Consider the following 23,025-nt stretch of genomic DNA (forward strand, 5'->3'; position numbering starts at 1 on the left):
CACCTGCATCTCTTCCAGGTCTACTTCCTTTGAAAACTGCCCCAGTCTGGATCTCTACGTTTTCTGGATTTCTGTGGAGAATTTCAAGCAATCTCACTTGAAATGCAGAGCTCTCGACATCATACTCTAAAATTCCAATCCATTTCACAGTTATGTTTCTTTTCACCCCACATTCAGATTCGTTCGCGCTGTCCTTCTGTTTTTATGCTACATGGTGGAAACGCGAAAAGAAGAACTACTACATGTAGAAGACTTTTTAATAGATAGGCCTACACTGTATATCCTGGTACACTATACGGTCACTTTGCAGTGTGCTATATCACAGAGGGACGAAGATTTTACAAAACTTTGCTGTATGATAATAATAATAATAATAATAAAATTGCATTGTAATCGAGTCATACACTAGTAGCCCACGTACCTACGTATGAGCTTGGATAGAAGAGAGCACCTTCAACATACCATGATGGAATATTAGAGTGTGCAGCTTTTCAGTGACTTTCCCCAAAGAGTATTCCCATTGTGCTGTAATGACTGATATTAAGAAAACTGTATCTCATATTCAGACAAGCTTCCACTGCATTATGTGGAGGCACAAACTTTTCACACACTTTTTAAAATACAATTGTTGGCAGCAAGTGACCTCCTTAAAGGGATCATACAGTTTTGGTTGAGACCTAATTTCAGGTTTCTAACATTTTTTTTGGTGAGATAATGAGAAACCTCTTATGAAATATGAAAGAGCATGTAATTCTATGAGGAATTCAACATTTATTTGATGAAAATTGGTTTTGAAATGGCTGAGATATCAAAAAAAAGAGCGATTCTAATAAAGTGTGGGAGCCGCACTTTATTACGATCGCTTTGTTTTACTTTGTTTCTTGATGTTTCAGTCATTCCACACCCGATTTTCATCAAATAAACTTTGAATTCCTCTTAAAATGGTATGCTCTGTACTATATCACAAGTGTTTTCTTGGTATCTCCCAAAAAGTTAAAAGCCCAATTCTCATCTCCACCAATACTGTACTATCCCTTTAAGGAGATAATATACGAGTACAAACTCTGATCCTGTATTAAAGATAGGCCAATAAAACATCAGCCAAGGAGAATTCTAAACAAGCATGACCCACAAATATCTCTCTTTAAAGGGGATGGCTAGGGATGTATTTTCGCAAATTTCACGGGTCGGGCGTTATTCCCAAATTTAAAAACTCTAAACTCGGATCTGGACAGGCATGTGACGTGCAAGCATACATTTCTCCATTCCATGCTACTCCACAATTGCGTACATGTATGTAACCTTTCATGAAATTGTTGGGAAGTACCGATTAGAGAAAAACTGTATATGATGCACTATGGCATATCAAATTGGGTTCAACTCACAAAGAGATCTTAAATTGAGGTACGTGTATCTACAATGACCAGTATGCCATGTACGGTTGTACTGTACTCTCAGTTATTATTTGTAAGTACAAATGATGTAGAACATAATTATTATAAAGTAATGTTTTGTAGAAAATGGTAACACCTTTATTCCACACTGTCAACTCACAGATATACAGTGTAATGGTTTCACATTTTGAGGTAATTTCTGCTTTGTGTTTTTCTCTTATATCAGAATGAACCGAACATTTATTTCTATAGAATGGGCCAGATTGCACGATATAAAGCTTACTGTAAAATGCCCAAGCTTCTCACTACAAAGGGGAAAAAAAATCCTGTTTCGGTCCCTTTTCTCCCTAAAAATCTCTTAAGTACCTGCTCTCTGACCTTGGAATCTCTGTTGACATCATCAGAGGAGGTTCATTTTCATTCAAATTATTTTGATATTCAAAAAATTCAATATTCACTGTATGCAACTGTTGCTTGAATTCGCAAAGCATAATATGCACTAAGTATTCCAACGATAGCATGGAGAGCATAAGAATTTGTTTTCATGGTCCCTTTGAGTGAACTTATTACTACAGTCACACCTGTCTTAGTGACCACCTGTCTACAGCAGCCACCTGCCGTATATGCGACCACTAAATTCAATTCCCTTCCATAGAAAGAGTATGTCAAACAACCTGTCTCTAGCGGCCACCTGTCTATAGCGTCCACTTTCATTTCCCTTGTTTGTATTGGTTTGACTGTACACGTGTACTAGCTCGTGATGATCTGGATTACCTACAGAGTGGACTAATCCAGCGTACTGGCACACGTTTAGCCCAGGAGGACTTTCTTGAGTGTGTTCCTGGGTATGGGGACCTCATCCTCTGACTCATCGCTGCTGCTGGGCTGGCTGGCGCTGCTGCTGCTGCTGCTCCGGCTGGCCGAGGAGCAGGATGGCGAGCAGAGGTACTGCATGAGCGGAAGACGGTACTTGCCGCAAAAGTCCACAAATTTGATGTGCTGGATGCGTGCATTGAAGTAGACGCCTGGGAAGGGTGGATGGGGAAATAAATGGAAGATCAAAACATACAAGCTGTAGTAATATTAGTCTTGAAGTGTCAGCAGATTTAACCACAACATTAATCAAAACATACAGAGCTACCAAGTCTCACGCATTCTGCGTGAGACTCAAGCATTTAGGGTCTGTCTCACGATCTCACGCATGGCACCCATTTTTCTCACGCATCTGGTGAAGTCTGCAATTTGGGCCAAAAATAAGGAGCATAGCTAAAAGGATTAAAGTGATAGTTGCAATTGAAGGTATATTTCCCTTTTGCCTTTCAAAATTAGTAAAAAATAGTCACTTAAGTATGCACCAGATAGCATCATTAAGAGCTAATAATTAAAACAAGAGACCCGCGGGTCTAGCGCTCACCTGAGTATCGCAAGTTCACCTTTCACGCAGTCACTAATCTAAATTATTCACAGCTCTACCAAAATTTGACCAGGCATTCTGAAGTAGAAGATGAAAATGTACAATAAGGGCAAATTTTTAAAGACTCCTTAATTTGGGGGGATTGGGGCCCCCTGGGGCCCTCTGGGTGGGGCATGGTGCCCATTTTGATAAATTGAGATCCTGACCCCCTAGGGATGCTACTTGCCAAGTTTGACGAAAATCCATCATGAGGTTTTAAGGAAGAAGATGAAAATGTACAATTCAGGCCCCCATTTGGACCTTCCCAACCACCCCCCCCCCCCACCCCTGCTCCCAAGAGGGGCACCCCTGGATCTCCTATGAACAAACTTGAAACTACAGTCATTAATGTACTCACTAATAGTATTATCTTAGCTCTATAACTTCTGACTCTAGAGAAGATCTTTAAAGATTCCTTCATTTTGGGGGTGTGGGACCCCCTGGGGGCCCCCTGGGTGGGGCATGGCGCCCATTTTAACAAATTGAGATCCTAACCCCTCAGGGATGCTACCTGCCAAGTTTGGTGAAAATGGGTCATGGGGTTCTCAAGAAGAAGATAAAAATGTACAATTTAGGCCCCATTAGGACCCTCCTCACTCCCCTCCCCTGGGTCCCAAGGGGGGCACCCCTGATTCTGCCATGAACAAACTTGAAACTACAGTCATTAATGTACTAACTCATAGTATTAACTTAGCTCTATCACTTCTGGTTCTAGAGAAGAAGATTTTTACAGATTCCTTAATTTTGGGGGGTTTGGGCCCCCTGGGGGCCCCCTGGGTGGGGCATGGTGCCCATTTTAACAAATTGAGTTCCTAACCCCCTAGGGATGCTACCTGCCAAGTTTGGTGAAAATGGGTCATGGGGTTCTTAAGAAGAAGATGAAAATGTACAATTTAGGCCCCATTAGAACCCCTCCCCACCCCCTCCCGTGGGTCCCAAGGGGGGCACCCCTGATTCTGCCATGAACAAACTTGAAACTACAGTCATCAATGTACTAACTCATAGTATTAACTTAGCTCTATCACTTCTGGTTCTAGAGAAGAAGATTTTTACAGATTCCTTAATTTTGGGGGGTTTGGGCCCCCCTGGGGGCCCCCTGGGTGGGGCATGGTGCCCATTTTAACAAATTGAGTTCCTAACCCCCTAGGGATGCTACCTGCCAAGTTTGATGAAAATCGGTCATGGGGTTTTCAAGAAGAAGATGAAAATGTAAAAAGTTTACGCACGACGCACGACGGACGACGGACGACGCACGACGGACGACGGACGACGCACGACGCACGACGCACGACGCACGACGCACGACGCACGACGCACGACGGACGCCGGACGAAGGGCGATCGCAATAGCTCACTTGAGCCTTTGGCTCAGGTGAGCTAAAAAGCTCCCTACCATGGGAGGGGGACACCCTCCTCTTTCGCGTGCGAATGCGCGCGAGCGCCGAGACGCCGAGTCATAAAAATCTCACTCATAAAAGTTTTTTGAAATTGGCATCTCTGAACATACATGTTATAGATCTATGAATTTGAGACTCCCACCACAGGAGTACTGTACATGTACCTCTGTCACGGGGTGCTACATTTGTATGTAACTCTGTAACAAATTCACCCCAGGGTATCTTGGCCACTTGCTGCCCCAGGGGTGGCGGTGGGGGCTCAAATTAGTTATGTTCATAATATCTGCAGTGCTGGGTGGGGGTGGGAGGGAGGGGGGGGGGGGAGAAGAGAGGGGCAATTACAAACAGGATGATGGGAGGGCAGGGTGGTTACAAATAGGTTGATTGACAACACCTACACATTCTATCCAACATATCTGTTCACACAGCTGTCATCTTGCAATGTAGGCCCCACACTCATGTATCAAATTGACAGTGACACTGGTGATACTATTCAATTCCCATTTTCTAGCATCCGATACTTATCTGAAAGCACCCTATCGCAACATACTTTTTATCGCAACACCTGTGTGCAAAATTTGCCACTGGAGTAAGATAACACAGATTCTGGAAGGTTAATGCACTTCACTTTGAAATGCATTTTGTCAGGATTATTACACATTTCAAGGTGGACTACATGCAAATGTACTGTAGAAGGAATGCATGGTTTTTCACATCAATACAGGATATTGCGCAAGAGCATCCAGTACTAGTACTCACACTCAGTATCCGACATAAAGCAAGGCTTTAGCCACACAAAGCAGGTACGCTGCACATACGGTTGTATTGATTGGTCTCATTTTGTCTCACCTCCCTGGTCTGACAAAAAACTGCCTTGTCATGCCTTTTGACACTCGACCATGTAATCCTCGCTATACGCTACCTGCCCCCAGCTCTTATTACCCACATGGGGGGGGGGGGGGGGGGGGGGGGGGCACAAAATCATCACCCATTGAGCTTTCAGGAGAAGCATCTACGGAAAAGTTGAAACACCTGACCTATAATATTGACCCTCAACAGCGCGCTGCAATAAAAAGCACGGCCCATTGTTTGTCTCCAGTATCTCCATGTCAGCCCGGTATAAAAGGACTTGCGTTCTGAGGCAAAACAAGCGGCTTACACGAGATCAGCTCTACTGTCCATGTGCAGTAGGCACAATACACATTGTATGTAATCCATTTTAATAGTTTTTTAGTCCATAAACAATGCAGCAAAGTTTTGAGTAAGAAAAAAAAAAGACTGACCTCTTTAACATTTTACTGAATTTCTCTCACATGCCTGCAATTTAAGCTCTACTCAACAATACATGTAGCAATCTACACTTGTAGCTGAGAAGGATTGATGGTACAACGTACCTGTGTAGTTCTAGGCCTGCTACTCCAGGTCTGCTATCAACTACTGTACTACTTTATGACCTTCTAGTCTCAATTTACTTCTTTCACCCCAGTTTGCACACTGAATTTCTATTGAACACTGCTTCCCTCCTTTGTCTTTCTTCCTCGGATATTTGTGTTTGTGCTGCTACCATTTAATTCCTGAAAACATTAAACCCCTTACGTTACAGAACCAGGGAGGTGGGAAGAGAAAAAGAGAATCCATGGAAATGGATATTAAATGCAGAGCACTGGGCAATTCCACGGTAACTGACGTTACACGTAAGGATTTTCATGAAATTGTTTACCTTGTAGTTTTGTGAATGAAAGCACCTTGGGCTTGCAATTAGCATTGATGAATAAGTTCATGAGAATGAAGAAATAAGTGGAAAGTTTTTCTCTCAAACTGCATTTCTTATCACATAGCAAGTGAAAATGTGTCGGTAACTGACGTTACGGAAAAAGGACATGGGAAATTATGGTGTAGATGTAAATGGAAATATCTCATGTCCCAGACTTTTAGCCTTTATGTGTTTAATATGGCAATACACCTAGGTTCTTAGGAACAGGTGTGCAAAATAATGTGCACTTTAGTTGTCTCCTTTTACCACCATGCCAATTTCAGTGAAGGCATGACGGTAACTGACGTTACGTAACTGACGTTACGCTTACATTTGCCATAGGGTTTACACATGCAAAATCATGATTGGGAATAGCTATGTGATATTTCATAATTCTGACCACTCAGAATGATTTGGTTGATATGGAGTCATACCTTGGTTCATCAGTCATAAATACACAATGAAATGAAACAGTAGTCCATTTTCTTTGTGTTCTATGAAAACTTAAAGGTAAACATGTCAGTAACTGACGTTACACATACTTTGCCGTGGGGTTTACAGAGAACTAATTTATTTAACAGGTTATTATACTGCTGCAATGTGCCAGTGACAATCCCAGGCAACTACAGCAACAAATTAAATCAAAATCTAAAGACACAAATAATATTGGGTGGGCCCTTAGGGGGCACCCCCCCTCCCATGCCATAGCACAGTTGGGTAAAAATAATGTAAATGCACAAGAGGATATTTCTTGACATTTGTCTGAAGATTTAATTTTTATTCAACATTTATGATTACACAGAGCCATTAATAGATTAAGCAGTTCCAAGTATAAATATATTGACATGACTAAGGGCTTTTTTGTTTGTTTGTTTGTTTGTTTGTTTGTTTGTTTGTTTTTAAATGAACAGGAAAGTTTTTATCTACATAGAGTGCTCCACCCATAATACCTTGTAGTACTACACAACACATGGATACTTTTGTGCTTGAAAAAAATATCAAAATATCTTCTAGGTCATGAGGAAAAAACATGTATCAACTCATAAATATGCATAAATATGTATGAAATCAATTGTGATATATTTCTCCTTCTTTTCTTTATTTTACTCCTGATGATCTCCATCAATTGATTTAAATGAAAAGTGTCGCACTTTTAATGTTTCTCTGTGAAGAAGAAAAATAAATGCTTTTTTTGGTCAAAAGAGCATTATTGTTTTATTCCTAGCTTGAAGTAATTTAACTGTTTTTCTTTTCCTTTTCACTGATATATCACGGCTTGCAAATACATTCAAGATACCAAGAAATCGGACTTTGCAACGAAAGAATACTAAAATCAATATAAAAAACTCTTCCTGTTCATAATTATCATGTGTTGTATTACAAAATGTCCCTGCATGAATAGAATAAAGTAATCAACAAATACACACTGTATGAACAATTTTTTTTTCAAACCCTATAATCCTCTCTCACTTTGAGCAACATCAGTGTTAAGTTTCAAACAATAATGAGTACATGCCTTAGGCGCACCTGGTAAACTAGGGACGGCGAGCGACGCGGTGCGACGCTTCTGCAAATTTCTTTCAATTTCCGACGTCAAAGGACACCCAGCGACGGTTAGCGACGGCGTACAGTCACTAGTTTAGACTGCGTGTCGGCGGGCGCCGCCGAGCGTCGCAAAGCGTCGGCTAACTCCCAAGTATACTTGTAAAAGACGAGCCCTCACAAGTGGACCGTTGCATGTACGAAAAGGAGCTTACCTGGTGGCCGTCTCGCTGCGTCCGCGAAATAAGCTCCTTCCCTCTACCCTACCGATGCGTCCCGATGCGTCTCGAGGCGTCCCTCGTTGAATGGCGACTATTGTTTCGTAATGAATAGAAAACTAAAGTGCTACTACTAGTGCTAAGCGGAGAAGCCATCGGCAATCCAGGATTTGGGGCCACGCACTGTTTTGACATGAAAATTACACTTACTGATACATGTGCAAAATAATTAATGTATTTTAGGTTACAGAAATGAATTGTGACATGATTCAACTCCTCAGCAATGCAACTGCGAACCAAATTCGGCAATTAGTATTAAGGAGGAAATGCCATAAATATACTATTGCTTGATGCTTTAAAAAATCGCGAGTTTACCGTTTAATTCGCGCTACTCGCTCGCTACTCATACGAATCTCCGATACGCGTGCGTGTACGTAGTGCAGCGTCCGAGTATACTTGGGCATACAATCTGCGCCCTGGGCTTGAGATGAAATTTTATGAAGCACAGCTGTGACTTGTGAGAGCTAAAACATCAAATGCAAGTCCCCGCACCGTACGTAAATTTTCATTTAAACGCAAGGAAGTTCATTGCTAAAAGGAAGCGTGATTCCGTATAGGCAAATATCGAACGCAACCTTCGCTAATCAAATGGAATAGAAAGTGCTACATATTACTAGCAGACGAAGTGGAGAAGCCATCAGCAATAGAACAGGGTTTGGGGCTACGCACTGTTTTGACCTGAAAATTACACTTACTGATTTTCTAGGTTACAGAAATGAATTCTGACATGATTCAGCTCCTCAGCAGTGCAGTTTCGAACCAAATTCGGCATTAAGTATGAAGGTAGAATTGCTGCCCGATGCTTACAAAAATCGCGAATTTACTGTTTCGCGCTACTCGTTCGCTACAACTCCCGATATCGTTCCGAAAATCCCCGATACGCATTAAGTATTGTGTTATAATATAGCGTGTGGTATAGTGCACATAATCTAAGCACTGAGCTTGGGAAATTTCATTAGTTGTGAGAGGTAAAGCATCAACACATGCAAGTTCCCGCCCGAGAGCGACAAGCAAGTTCATTGCTAAGCGGACGCTCGATTTCGTAGGGAAAATATCGAACGCAACCTTGACTAATCCAATGCCAATTTGCGTTTGTTTCTAATTCAACGCACAGTTTCAGGCAAAACTGTATTACTTATTTGCAGTTGCAAGTCAAATCTCTCACAGGGCCAGCGAGCCCTGGTCCCAACAACTTTTGTTACTGTCAAGGCACGACGGACATCCACTCGTTGGTATTCCAGAATGCGTTCGGAATACACTTTGTACCTTTTATCTCAGTGGCATGCACTCGAGAATGCGCCCATTCTATACCCATTCCGGCCGTCGCCTGGGAATGCTCAGCTTAACAGGGCCTAGAAATAAGCCGGGCATTCCGGAATGAAACTGAGAATGCATCAACAATAAGGGTGATTTTGTCTAATCTCTCTATTGTCTGTTAAAACCTAACGGTAACACTACCAACAGGATTAATTTATCAGGGTTCACAACCTTTGTCTTCTAGCATGCATTCCATCAGCCCCACGCTTTCACCAATGAGGTGCATTTTGTATACGTACATGACGCTACTAGCTCACCGTTTTGCTTCCTTCGCTAGCTCTCAACGATCGAACATGTGGCTGGATCTCTAGCTGGCCTGGTATTGCGAAGGAACCAAGGTAGTCTTTATACAGGCATGCTAGATTTCGAATTTTCTATCAAAGGACATTTAATTCAGTTTTCGCCGAGAAGGAATAAATCAATCCTTTTGCATGGCTACGTGAACATTTATGATATCAGGGAGGTGAGGTCTGTTCGCTATATGCTTTTTTTCTAGGCGAAAAGAAAGACAAAACAGTATCATATGACGTTTACAGGAACTCAAAAGGGGCTTTTACTCAAGACTAGTGCTAGAGACATGTCCCTGGCTCACTCCCACTCCCAGGCCAGACTGTCTAATTGATATCTACACGTGGTTTACAACAAGGGTGGGGTGTGAAGGAATGCATACGCGCATTCCTTTGCTGGCAGGCAACACTAACTTATTGATTGATCCACTCTGCTTTCATGGAAATTTCCACAAGCTTTGCCTGGCTGGGGCATAGGTATCATTCCCATTTATTCAGCTAGCACATGTTCCTTTGTTTGTTTGTTTTAGTTTTAGTTTAGTTTAGTTTTTGTTTTTGTATTGTACCGAACTTCTTCTTTGTCGGGTGGGCTGGGGAGAGGAAAGATCAAAGTGAGCTGAGAGGGAATGAGACAGGGAGAGGGGAATCAAAAGGAGGAATCGTCTGCTGAGCATGTTGTCTCCTATACTTTTGCACAGTTCCATAAATTGTCCTCAAATGCCGATCATGTGAAATTAACCGGATTTGGATCAAACAGAATTGAACTGATATGAATAATAATATGAAAATCAGTGCTGATGCTACAATACAAACGCATTCTACGTCACTACGAATGATTACAAGTTACTGATCTTATACTGCAGGACCTATAATGTATTACAAAGCGTTTTTAAAGCGACAGGGCTGTTATGAAATTACAGACCAGCGTGGCTAACGAGCTACCCTCACAACCATGAAGCAAACGGGCAAATTACAGATAGGACAATTATTCGACATGTATTCTAGCATGTTCCGGAGCTGCATGTTATTGCTATTTACTTTCGAACGTAAAAGCAAACATGTGACATTTATTTTATCGTCGTACGGAGTTGAATATTATCGTTATTAATTTCCGAAAGTTAAAGGAAATATTCCACATTTATTTTAGCATCTTCCGGGGCCGAATGTTATTGCTATTTACTTTCGAACATAAAAGCAAACATCCGGCATTTATTTTACCATCGTCCGGAGTGGAATATCATTATTATTCATTTCCCAACGTCAAAGCAAACGTGCGATATTTATTTCAGCATCTTCCACAGCCGAATGATACCCTTATTCATTTCCCAACGCAAAACCAAATACTCGACATTAATTTTAGCACCGTACGGAGCTGAATCTTACTGTGATTCATTTCCAAAAAGTATAAGAAAACATCCGACATTTATTTTAGTATCATTCAAAGTCAAATATTACCGTTATTTATATCCCAAAATTAAAAACAAATATCCGACATCTATTTTAGCATCTTTCGGCGGTAAATGTTATTGCTACAGATTCGAACATAAAAGCAAACATCAGATATTTATTTCATCGTCGTACGGAGTTGAATTTTATTGTTATTCATTTCCGAACGTCAAAGGGATCATTCGACATTTATTTTAGCATCTTCCGGAGCTGACTGTTATTGCTATTTACTTTCGAACGTAAAAGCAAACATGCGACATTTATTTCAGCATCTACCAGAGCCGAATGTTATCTTTATTCATTTCCGAACGCAAAATCAGATATCTGACATAAATTTTAGCACCTTAGGAAGCTAAATCTTACTGTAGTCATTTCCAGAAGTATAAGCAAACACCCGATATTAATTTTAGTATCATAAAGTCGAATATTACCGTTATTCATTTCTCGAAAATAAAAACAAAATATCCGACATTTATTTTAGCATCTTATGGAGTCGATTGTTAGCGCTGTTCATTTCCAAAAGTATAAAGGCAAACATCCGACTTTTCTTGGTGGCCCGATCGGTCCACCAAAATCTTCATACAGTTTGTATATGAAATTCTGGTGCCCGACGTGCGTTTTTTGATGGCCCCGGGCCACCGCTAGTATCGAGACCTGACGGTATACCTGGTAGGTACCTCCTAGCAACAGGGTTGGCGTCTCAATCTGGCAAGAAAAAATACGAATGTATCGAACTGCGGTACGAAACGCAATTTTAGGCGACGAGTATTATATCGTAAAAAAACAAATTAACCAACATACCAATACAGAAAATCGAATAAAAACAAAATCTCTGTGTTAGAAATCAGTTTCCAGAGACACTTTCACTCATTTTTTTTTTCACACTGAAACACAACGTGTATAATGGCGCGACTTTTCTTTCTCACAACGCAACAGGGCGGCGTGTAGTTCTTTTGAAGGTCAAAGACAATAGTAGAGGTGCACGAGGCCGCTATCATTCTTCGTGAATGAATGGTTTCAGTATAACGCGTCTGCATTCTCGGACGCATTCCGGACGCCTTGAATAGAGGATTTTATAATCCCCATTCTCGGAATACGACGGAATGCCTCTATTCACAAGGCTGAGGGGAGTAACAATAGGGCATTCTCAGTGCAGGCAGAATGCGTGGACCGGGAATGAAGTAGAGAATGCCTGCATGCCGGACGCATTCTGGATTACCAGCGACTGGATGTCCGTCGCCACAGCATACACACATCACATTTTATTTTGCTTTCTGCTTAACTGCGTCATCATGCGTCCCGAGGAGTCCCTCTCTGATATGGCGACTGCTGTTTTTTAATGAATAGAAAGCGCTAAACTGTACTGGCAAACAAAGAAGAGAAGATTAATCATTATCTTACAATGTCTTAATGAAGCGTAAAGTTACTCTAAATACTACGGATTTGGAAGTAAAACGTGATTCGTTTTCTTCTCTTAAATGCGTTCTTTGAGACCTTCAGCAAATTGTGATAGTCCCTTACGTGCTACTAAGTAGGTTATAGCTCGTTATTCCGAAGGTTCGTTATTCCCGAATTTCATTTTCGGATTAACGAATCTCCGGAATAACGCCACAAATGTTCGGATTAACGAACGTCTAGATATAGGGAATTTGCGTATTTCGGATCAACGAACCTTCGGAATAACGAACCTTCAGAATAGCGAACCTTCTGAATTTTGAATTGATTTGATTTGATTCATTTCATTCTCATTTTCATTTTTTTCTTTCATTCCACAAAACATAACACAAAGTAAATCTCAAATTCAATCATAAGCATAATTATATACATTACAAAGTATAACAATCAATGGTAATCAACAAACTTGCAAAGATATGCACACATACTGGAATTACAAAGTTATGTTTGAAGGATAAAAAAATGAGAACTGAGGGGTCCACTAAAAAGCATTGCTTGTAGATTGTGGACCACTCTAAAATATCTTCAAAAATACTTGTTGTAAGTACAAGTACATGTACATAATACAGAAATAAGACAAAATGAAACAAAGAACAGAGACACAACAACATGGCATGACTAAACTGAGGGGGATACGATTGAAAGGAATACCCTTAGCAAAAAAAAACACACACACACACACACACACACACACACACATTTAAGGGAAGAAGGGAAAGAAAGAAATAAAGAGAGTGCCTGCACGCTGGACAGAGAAACGGAAAAGGGGATTGTGGAAGTATTTCGGACAGCTGGTGACTGCACGCAGCTGTGGAAAAGTTAAGGATATAAAATGCCGAATTTCTTTATACACTTGTACTTTATAATGCCATTCTTTACTTTATAATGAATAACGAACAGCACCCACTAAGTACAGTTGTATTTAGTGGCAAGTATAGATACGAGGCCGATTGTAGTCATCATCATGAAGCATACTAACGTAGTATTTAATCTTCCAGCGCGCGTTGGTGCGTTGTTTGTAATTCTTGATAAAACCATTGTTTTCAAAGAGAGAACATCATCTTGCTGATATAGATCTGCTCTACAAAGCTGTCACATTCATGACAGCAGTTTTAAATTCTGTATTAAACCTATGTCATTAAACTTTTCGTCTAAATTTCGTCTTTATATACACACTGATTAAATACGAAAAGGTTTAAAATGTTCATCAAAGAAGGGGGTCTGGACATTCACATGTTGGCATCAGTGACTGTTCATTCATCACGATTTATTTTTCTCTGTCCATTCACGAATCAACAGTATCATCATTCATCTAGTATTAAGACAAAAAAGTAATGTATATAGATAGGGAACATAACTGCATCACCAATAAAATGTTATTATCGATGTGTATCACAACATACCTTGGTACCAGCGCTCACACTCGTGTTCATTCGTTTGTTTTGGTTTTCATAAAATTCATTCTTTCCTATCTTGGTGGTACCTTATAAGCAGCCGTTGGGTTTGCAATTCCCTCGTCGATTGAACGTCGACGGACTCTTCGATAATTTTCAGCGTCGATTACTAACTTACCTTAACACCCACAGACACGCACGACAGCTTTCAAAGTCCCTTGGCTGTAAACTTGGAGAGGTGCTCACATGGACTGTTATCTCGGTGTCGTAACATGCCGAAACACAAATTCCCTATGCCTAGAGGTTCGTTAATCCGAAAATGAAAAAGGGTCTGTTAATCGGAACATTTTGTGGCGTTATTTCGAAGTTTCGTTATTTCGAAGGTTCGTTCATTCGAAAATTAAATAAGGTTCGACCGCATACAATCCGTTCGTGTTTTTCCCCTTATTTTTTTTTCCTTTGCTGGTAATGAACATTTAGTTTTAACTTAACGAAGGTGAGGCGTATGTATTTTTCCCATCATTCATTGGAAGAGAAGAAGAGTGAAAGAGGGAGAAATGAAATCAGACGGAGGACACGTAGCTCAACAAGCTGTCTTTTACACCAGCATCAGTAATATCATTACCATCGCTTGGCCCTTTTCGTATCAAAATTAGGAACACGACCACCATCATCACTCGAGATAACACTTAAGCAAACTAATCACAAAGTACCAACAACCTCTCAGACAACAACACAAACACTACAAAATATCACACAGCACACCGAAGAGGCTGGGATCGAACTTCCTTCGAAATATGCAGTACTACAGCAAATTGGAGAAATCGCCGTTACGAAAATACATGTGCAGTAACCGAGACGGGTGCTGTTCGTTATTCCGAAGGTTCGCTATTCCGAAGGTTCGTTATTCCGAAGGGTCGTTAATCAGACGCAGACACGCAAATTCCCTATACCTAGAGGTTCGTTAATCCGAAAATGAAAAAGGTTCGTTAATCCGAAAGTTTGTGGCGTTATTCCGAAGGTTCGTTACTCCGAAGATTGGTTAATCCGAATCTGAAATTCGGAACAATGAACCTTCGGAATAACAAATCTTAGGAATAAAGAGCCTTCGGAATAACGAACCTTCGGAATAACGAGCTGTAACCAGAGAGACACCTGAAAGAATTTTTACATACCGGTACTTCGAAACAAAGGGAACGAATAAAGTGACATTAAACAAAAGAAATCGTACCAAACGAGGTATGAGAAACAGAGGAAATAAAACAATGAGTAAAGGCCCTCGCCGAAGTTTGCAGCAGCGAACACCACGCGAAAATTATACAAAGTCAACACGTGGCAACTCGCTATGACAAGATCTTGAGACAGACATATTTTGTTCTTTGTAATCTTTATCAGTACACAATAAACAATACAAAACAGAAAATGAATTCGTTGGGACCGGAGAAATTAGTTTGTTATATCGGGTATTATTTTGTTACATCAGGATCTCCTATGCCTAATCGAGTTTCCACGGGACACTGGAAACAAAGTTCGAACGCTTTTTCACATGCACAAAATACATGCAAGAACAATTATCGCAGGAGCAAATGTGTTATCATCCAGTTCATTCCCAAAAATCTTCTTTTTTTTCAATCACAAAATAATTGTCCCGAAACGAGAGAGTGCCACAGAACTTCTTTAGAGTTCTGCGGAGAGTGCCCGTCACCTTCTTCTGAGGGAATTGCTAGTAAGCCTGACCAGACGCAGTGCAATTCTATGCAGCGACAAGGGCTGGGTAGTTAGTGAATGAGTTGCCTCCTAATCCGTCTTTTGTTCGCACGAGGCGTGGCGTGGACATTCTGTTTTGAAATCGGCAAGCCGTAATTGTCTCTGATCAAAGTTACTCTGTACACTGTACTTGAAAGTCTGTGGTGTAGGGGGTCACTGAGACACCTTCCTTGCAAGACACAGTGCGATGCGTAAAAAAAAGACAGATTAGTGCTTGTTCATTAATTTTCTACGCCACCACGCCAATGTGCTGAATACGCATTGTATCACGTTATGTGCACCATCTTGTTGATGAACCCTATGAATTTGTTTATCAAATCGTTGCTGACCGTAAAAGAGAGGTGGAAAATATAAGTCACGAACTGCCAGCCGCATGACAGAAATGTACCAAGCAAGCAAACAAGCAAGCACCAGTGAATGCCGTTTACAAACGCAAAAACTTGAACTGTTAATAGAAAGATTAAACGAGAACTTACCTGTTTGAAGTTTGATCTTTATTTTATGAGGGAGTTGGAGAAAGAATTCACAGTGAGAGCCCGCTCAACGCGCGCGCAGTCATACTTCGTAGCAACAAGATGTGACTTCTGTCAGAGTGGAAAGATTGAGAACTTACTTGAAGTTGATCTATACATTTTGTAATAGTATTCATGCCATGGGAAGGGAGAGGAGGGACTGTGAATTCTTTCTCCAACTCCCTCATAAAATAAAGATCAAACTTCAAACAGGTAAGTTCTCGTTTAATCTTTCTATTTTATTTCGTGAGTTTACGCAAGAACTCACAGTGAGATTTTGTAGCACAGAAGTCACATTTGTTCCAACTGAACAAACTCAAGCATGCACAATGGCAAGCAAAATGTAAGCTCAAATTACCTTGGTCTGAGGCCATTATTCCCTCACAATGAGCTGTGACAGGCACTGTCCCTCTTCTTGTAGAGGTTTGTCGTAGAATTTACGGAATGTTCGTTCTTTTGACCAGCCTGCTTTTGCGAGGATGAGAGGAATAGGTGCATCCGCCCTGTTTGCTGCTGAGCTAGATGCTGCTCGGGTTGAATGTGCACTGAACATTGTGGTGTCAATGCCAGCGCCAGTCATGATTTCTTTGATCCATCGAGAAATTGTCTGTGCCGTTACTCTCTTGAAAGGCTTGCGAAAACTAATGAAGAGATGACTTTCCTCTCCTCGGATCTCTTTGGTTCTCCGAAGGTAGGCCTTAATGTATGTAACTACACACAAACGTCTGTCTGGGGGGTACGCTTTCAAAAGTACGTCCAATCCAAAATTCCCAGGTCTAGACTGCTTAAGATGTTCATTAACTTTGAATGACACCATAGATTGTTTGAGAATCATGCTGTCTAGATTCAGGCAATGCAAAGTCTGTACCCTCTGGGTGGATATCAAGGCCAGTAACATGCACAGCTTCATCGTTAATTGCTTCAAGCTAAGCGAGTTAGCGGGAGCTAGATTTCTCAAATATCTAAAAACAATATTCACGTCCCAAATTTCCGAATACCGCGGCCTTGGGGGCCTGAGCTGGAACACACCTCTCATAAAACGAGAGAGAAGCGGATGAGTGCTGACAGTAAATTGTTCATCCTCTAACACTAGAAAGGTAGCAAGTGCACTCCGTGCTGAGTTAATAGCTGAATAGCTCAAGTTCTCTTCATAAAACATGTGTGTAAAAAACTCCAAAACAAAATTAATCTTGGCATGAAGGTGACTTTCCTTCTTAAGTGTACAAAACTTTCTCCATTTCCTTATATATGTACAATATTGTCTTTGGGTTGATGCCCTCCAAGATGCTGCCAAGATGTCCACCGTTCTGCTGCTCATGCCAGAGTTCTCGAACGGCAGCTTCAAAACCTGCAACATAACAGATCAAGGCAAGCGTGTAAAGGGTGCGGTTCCCCAGATACTGGTTGCGTAATCAAATTCCTGTGTCTAGGAATTAAGAGTGGTTCATCTTTAAGCATTCTCCTCATGCGAGGAAACCACGCTTGCGTAGGCCAGTTTGGGACAATCAAGAGACCATGTGCCTTGTCGTTTTCTATTTTTTGGAGACATTTGGGGATGAGGCAGAAAGGAGGGAATGCGTAGAAATACAGATCACCCCAATTCAGAGTGAATGCATCCACAGAAACCGCATCTGGGTCAGGCAGCCACGTAACGTACGCAGGCAGCTGCTTATTGAGTCTGGACGCGAAAAGATCAATTTGGGGAGTACCACATTTCTTAGTGATATCAGTAAAAACTTTCTTATTCAGCATCCATTCTGTTCTGTCATTAAAATGACGAGATCTCCTGTCTGCTTCTGTATTGTCACGACCTGGTAAATAGGCTGCTGTGATCCAGATATTCCTTTCCTTACACCAAACCCAAATGTCTCGTGCTGCCCTGTCGCAGGCTCGAGATTTAATGCCTCCCATATTGTTCAGGTAGGCTACAGCTGTTGTGTTGTCAGTTCTAATGAGCACATGTGTATCATGCAGGTGGCCGCAAAATGACTGCAAACCAAGCCCTGCAGCTAAGATTTCAAGATAGTTGATTTCATTGTTTTGAGCATGCACTATCTCCTGATCATCCCATCTACCGCCAGTTTCACTGCTTAAATCAGTGGCACCCCATCCTTGCCCACTGGCGTCAGTACGTAGCTCTAAAGCTGGCCGATCTCGACTAATTGGTGCCGACTGGCAGTGAATGTTATTGAACCACCACATTAACTCCTGTTTAGAAGCTTCAGACAAATTCATAGGTCTATCAAAATGCCCTTTGCTTGATTTTAGTGCAAGAATTTTGTCTCTTTCTAGGTTACGATAGAAGAGGGGGCCATATTGAATAGCAGGGAAAGTAGCAATCAGTTTCCCAATGACCTGCGCCACCTGCCTGATAGTAGGGTTTTGTTTCCCTAGCAATTCCGCACATACTGCCCTGATATTTTGACATTTCTCATGCGGGAGCGTTATAGTCATGCTTTCCGAATCCAAGATAAACCCCAAAAATTGGAGCCGTTGCTGAGGCTCTAGGATAGATTTCTCTGAATGAATGACAAAACCAAGGTCAGAGAGCAGTTTTGTGGTTGCTTGCACCGCTTCTAGTGCTTGTGATTCAGTTTCACCGATTATGAGAGTGTCATCTAAATACCCCACAACCAGGTGGCCTGCCTGTCGCAGCTTTGCGAACACCGGCTTCATAAGCTTTGTGAAGAGCCTAGGCGCTGTACTAAGGCCATTGGGGAGTACCTTAAATTGCCAACATTTCTCGTGCCAGACAAATCTCAAATACTTGCGATATGAGGGGTGAACAGGGACAGAGTAGTAGGCATCTCGAAGGTCGATTGAGGCAAGGTAACACCCAGGGGAAATTAGGGTTGTAGCCGTATGGATGTTATCCATTTTGAAATGCTGTACATTCAGACTGTCATTGAGGTCCGATAAATCTAAAATTAGGCGTATGTCCCCATTTTTCTTTGGGCGTGTAAAGATATTGGACACAAATTCTCCAGCCACATGCTGGCATTCTTCGATTACGCCTTTCTCGGCCAGTTTTCGAATTTCAATGTCAATCTTGCTCTCCTCAGCATTACCCACCCTGTAGTGGTAAGGCGGTTTACCTCTATGAGGTGGGCTACACGCCTCTTGAAATTCAAGTTTGTAACCGCTAATTGCATCAAGTATGAAAGGATCAGTGGTAATATGATTCCACTGTTTGCTAAAATGCCTCAATCGACCCCCAACGGGCAGGTCTAATGGAACATCTACATGTTCAATGTCAAAAACTGACTGTACAGTGTGAGTAGATTGTGTATTTCCACAACAAAAGCTAGGCCTGCAACTTACCTCCTTGGGTAGTGCAGTTACTTTCTCCGTGACACAGTGTTTGGCTTGGCTGGGGTTGCTGTCGAGTAGCTCTGCCCCCGGTTGTGCGCATGAGCTGGAGGTGGGCGAGTCTGCGTGTGCGGGGCTGAATGTCTGAATCCCCGCTGCTGCTGGCCTAAAAAAGGCCTGGATGTATCGCCAGCTGCGAGCCAGCCTGCGTTCCGATATTGCTTCCGGCTGAATCCACCGCTGGCCGCGCGCTTGTATGGGTGGTACGGCTGATGAGTAGATCTCTTAGCCTGGCCTTTAACCACACTAAAGGCAGCCCTATTCTCCTCCTTGAGATCTTTTACACGTTGTCCCAAGTCATCACCGAATAGAAACGCGGTCACGGGCGTAGTAGGCTTGCACAGATGTGCGTAAGCAGCGTTCATATCGGGCTTGATCAGCTCCTTTCTCAGGCAATTCATCTCGTAATTGGCATTACAGAGTAAAGCGAGTGCGTCCTGTTGCGCCTCGTTCAAGTCAGTAGGAAGAGTTTGTAGGAACGCACACAGCCCGCGGGTAAGAGATTTCTGTACTCTCTGCAGCTTAACGTCTCTGCTGCGCGTAGTCTGTGTCACATTATCCCAAATCACTGGATTGACTTTAGGGACTAGTAAGTTGGGGCAATTGCTCGGTGCTGGGTAGTTTGCCGCTGACTCTTCCATAGATTTTTCCTCCAGACAATGGGAGATGAGATAATTTGTAGAATTTGCCAATTCGTCATTGATAGGGTCGCCCACACAGGCGGAGACCGCAAATTTTGCAGCAAAGGATGGCACTTGTACTGGCCGCCCCGTGAGCTCTGCGGGTGCGTAACCCGCTGCCGCCGCAGGGAAATCGCATTCATCCCCACTGTAGCTGCTGCCGCCGTGGTCGTCGTGCAGCGTACCGCGTGCTTGCGTACTATCGTCTGTAGCACACACATCCATGCCCCCAAACGGCACACCGCCGTGGTTTTCTGCGGTACAAGCCGTGCCAACATGGCCGGCACGTAGTTGCTGTTGTTGGATACGAGTAGGCTGAGACGGCAGTATTTCCATGACCTTTTCAAACATGGATTCGAGTTTAGAAAGGCGGGAAAGCACCTCCGCGTCCGTCTTCTCTTTAGGGGGAGCTGCCTTCTTACTTAGGCCTGGTTTGGTGGGTTTTTTAAGGGTTTTCCCATTCCCTTCTTTCTTTGTTGGAGCCTTAATACTAGCCGGCGAACACTTGGGTTCATGATGCACGGCTGTAGTCACCATCGCCACGACAGACTTAGCTGTATGTAGGGCGCTCGTACTAGTGGTGCCACCCACGACAGGCTTAGCTGTATGCTGTGGGGGAGCGGAAAGCGGAATTTCCATCCCGCGATATCTCGTGAATAAAAATCCACTTCCGAAGCAAAGTCAGCTCTAACTGAGCTATAAATAATAACAATCCACAATATGATAAGATATTGCGACGATGCACAGTTAAAAGGACGAATAAAACTGGATTTAGACTGCGATGAGGGAACTTAGCCCCTCGTGCAAAACGTGCGAAGAAGCGATATGACTGCGCGCGCGTTGAGCGGGCTCTCACTGTGAGTTCTTGCGTAAACTCACGAAATAAAATAGCAAAATCGACTGAAATCGTGTTTAGACTAAGTAAGAAGCTAAAGGGCCTACTCGTACATTAATATTGCAGAGATCAGTTACTGAGGATGATTTAACAGAAAGAAAACTCGCCTTTTAAAATGCAAGGTAAAACTCGCTCCACATCACAATAGGGCAACGAGTAAGTTCAGATGTACATGTTTCTTGATTTACAGATCAGCAGTTGCGATCTTAACAAATTTAATTTGTAGAGGGAGGCAAAGTGAAGAAACTCGCATCTGAACCTTCACCCCTCTGAATAATATCTTTCGTTCAATGCAAAATGTTTTGGGTATATCCAGTTATTGTTTACTATAAAACATAGTCATGTGTTATTTACAGGCTTTTTCATGTTATTTATTGGATTCTATACATCTTAACTATTCCAGTTTCTTTCCCCCTGACTGATATCACAAAGTCTGCCATAACGATGTTCGCTAAACAGTTTACGTTCCATACGAAGAAATTATGTCTTTTAAACGAGGAAAAAACAAAAACAAAACAAAAAACAAAAACGAACGAATGTTGATAGCCAAATAACTTCACAGTTCGTAGGTGAAGTTCCTTCAAATTTTCCAAAGTAATACGTAGTTTTGAGCGTGAAATTGTCAGGATTTTGCTGTCTAACCCGGTAGTGGCTGCATCACATACTCGTAGTGAATTTGTGTGGGCATACGAGGCCTTTCGTATATTTCTGTGAGTAGCCAATCCCTTCCTGTACAATTTGTAGTTCAGTAAACATTTAAAATACTCAATTAAGTACACAATAATAAACTGTTCGATATTTCTGCTAACGGTCAAAAGAAAGGCTATAATTAGAATCATGATCTTTGCGATGACAACTCATGAGCTAGTTCTTCGATCGATATTTCCAGGCTATTTACACGCGGTTTATTCCAGTGCGCGCATTCTTTCGTCTGGCACCTTGGGTCTGGCACCTGGTTTTGTGGAAATTTTCCACAAGGAGGGGAGAGGGGTGGGGTGTCAAGTTTCTCGTAAATGCCAGAGAGTGCCTACACAATCTCTTTGCTTCAGTTACTGTTGTGTTTTTCCCCTTTGCTGGTAATGAACTTCTAGATTTAACTTTACGAAGGTTGCTAGCACGTGGTTCTTTTTGTTGTGAGGTGTATGTATTTTTTTTTTTTTTTTTTGCACCATTCATGGGCCGGAAGGGAAAGAAGTATGTTCTGCAAGCTGTCTTACACTCGCATTAGTATAACTTATCATCACCATCACTCAGATCACTCAGCCTTTTTCTATAAACATTCAGAAACATGACCAACATCATCATCAATCAAAGATTATTCCTCCCGTCTATATTTCTTTTCTGAATTATCCTCCACTACTCGCTTTAATGATTAATAAAAAATCGTAACTGTTCGTTACTTTGAAAGTTTGCAATTTCCGAAGTCTCGTTATTCGAAAAAAAAATAAAAGCAACAACAAAACTGTGTTGCTGTTTTGAAGATTCGTCAATTCAAAAACGAAGGAAGGTTTGGTTTTCTAAATGCTGTTAATCCGAAAACAAAACAAATTTTTGACCACATTATTCGTTTTCAGATTAACGAACCGTATTTCCCATTTTCAGATTAACGAACCTTCGGAATGTCACAAAATGTTCGGATTAACAAACCCTACTACACTTTCAGATTACTATAGTAACAAACATGGAATTTGCGTTTTTCGGATACGGAAGAACGAACCATCGGAATATAAGTATATACACCTATCCGGTATCATCATACCTGACTCTTTTGGGAATAATAACCACCACGCAAAGAAATTAACAATGTCAAACTGAGAAACTGATTTCTTGCCTCAAAATTTTCCCTGATGCCGTCTATATATTTCTTTTCTGAATTACCCTTCCCCCTTTCCAGAATACACACATCACGCAAAAAAAAAATGAACGATATCAAACTGAGAATTTCACTTACTTGTATTTCTTGCCTCAAGATTTTCACTCCCTTCTATATTTATTTTCTGAATCACCCCCCCCCCCCATCCCCTAATCGACTGAAAAAAAAAAAATAAACGTAGTTACAGTCATTCCGAAGGCTCGTAAATCCCAAA

The 23,025-nt window shown here is 41.7% G+C and overlaps 3 protein-coding genes across 3 annotated transcripts in view; all 3 read right to left on the reverse strand.

Annotated features, from left to right (window-relative positions):
* Window positions 1–2,130: 2,130 nt before the first annotated feature.
* LOC139733626 (leucine-rich repeat-containing protein 58-like) overlaps window positions 2,131–23,025 on the reverse strand; it is a 35,185-nt gene continuing 14,290 nt past the window's right edge. Inside the window, exon 3 of the mRNA XM_071644437.1 lies at window positions 2,131–2,419. Within this exon, the coding sequence (XP_071500538.1) occupies window positions 2,205–2,419 (215 nt within the window). The 3' untranslated portion in view covers window positions 2,131–2,204. The remainder of the gene's footprint in view (window positions 2,420–23,025) is intronic.
* On the reverse strand, window positions 15,964–19,304 carry LOC139733646 (uncharacterized). Its single transcript, XM_071644460.1, has one exon. The coding sequence runs from the start codon at window positions 17,349–17,351 to the stop codon at window positions 16,368–16,370; it is 984 nt and encodes a 327-aa protein (XP_071500561.1). The 5' UTR covers window positions 17,352–19,304; the 3' UTR covers window positions 15,964–16,367.
* On the reverse strand, window positions 17,218–20,927 carry LOC139733645 (uncharacterized). Its single transcript, XM_071644459.1, has 2 exons — window positions 19,316–20,927; window positions 17,218–17,342 (listed from the first exon to the last, which is right to left on the reverse strand). The coding sequence occupies exon 1, from the start codon at window positions 20,680–20,682 to the stop codon at window positions 19,333–19,335; it is 1,350 nt and encodes a 449-aa protein (XP_071500560.1). The 5' UTR covers window positions 20,683–20,927; the 3' UTR covers window positions 17,218–17,342; window positions 19,316–19,332.

The sequence above is a fragment of the Diadema antillarum genome, unplaced genomic scaffold, assembly GCF_040938485.1.
Source record: "Diadema antillarum isolate AM-2024a unplaced genomic scaffold, OU_Dant_1.0 seq00000485_RagTag, whole genome shotgun sequence".
In the NCBI taxonomy this organism is placed as follows: Eukaryota; Metazoa; Echinodermata; class Echinoidea; order Diadematoida; family Diadematidae; genus Diadema; species Diadema antillarum.

Excerpts from the sequence above, each read along its gene's own strand:
- LOC139733646 (XM_071644460.1), bottom strand. The coding sequence starts at position 17,351 with ATGTTGCAGGTTTTGAAGCTGCCGTTCGAGAACTCTGGCATGAGCAGC.
- LOC139733645 (XM_071644459.1), bottom strand. The coding sequence starts at position 20,682 with ATGGAAATTCCGCTTTCCGCTCCCCCACAGCATACAGCTAAGCCTGTC.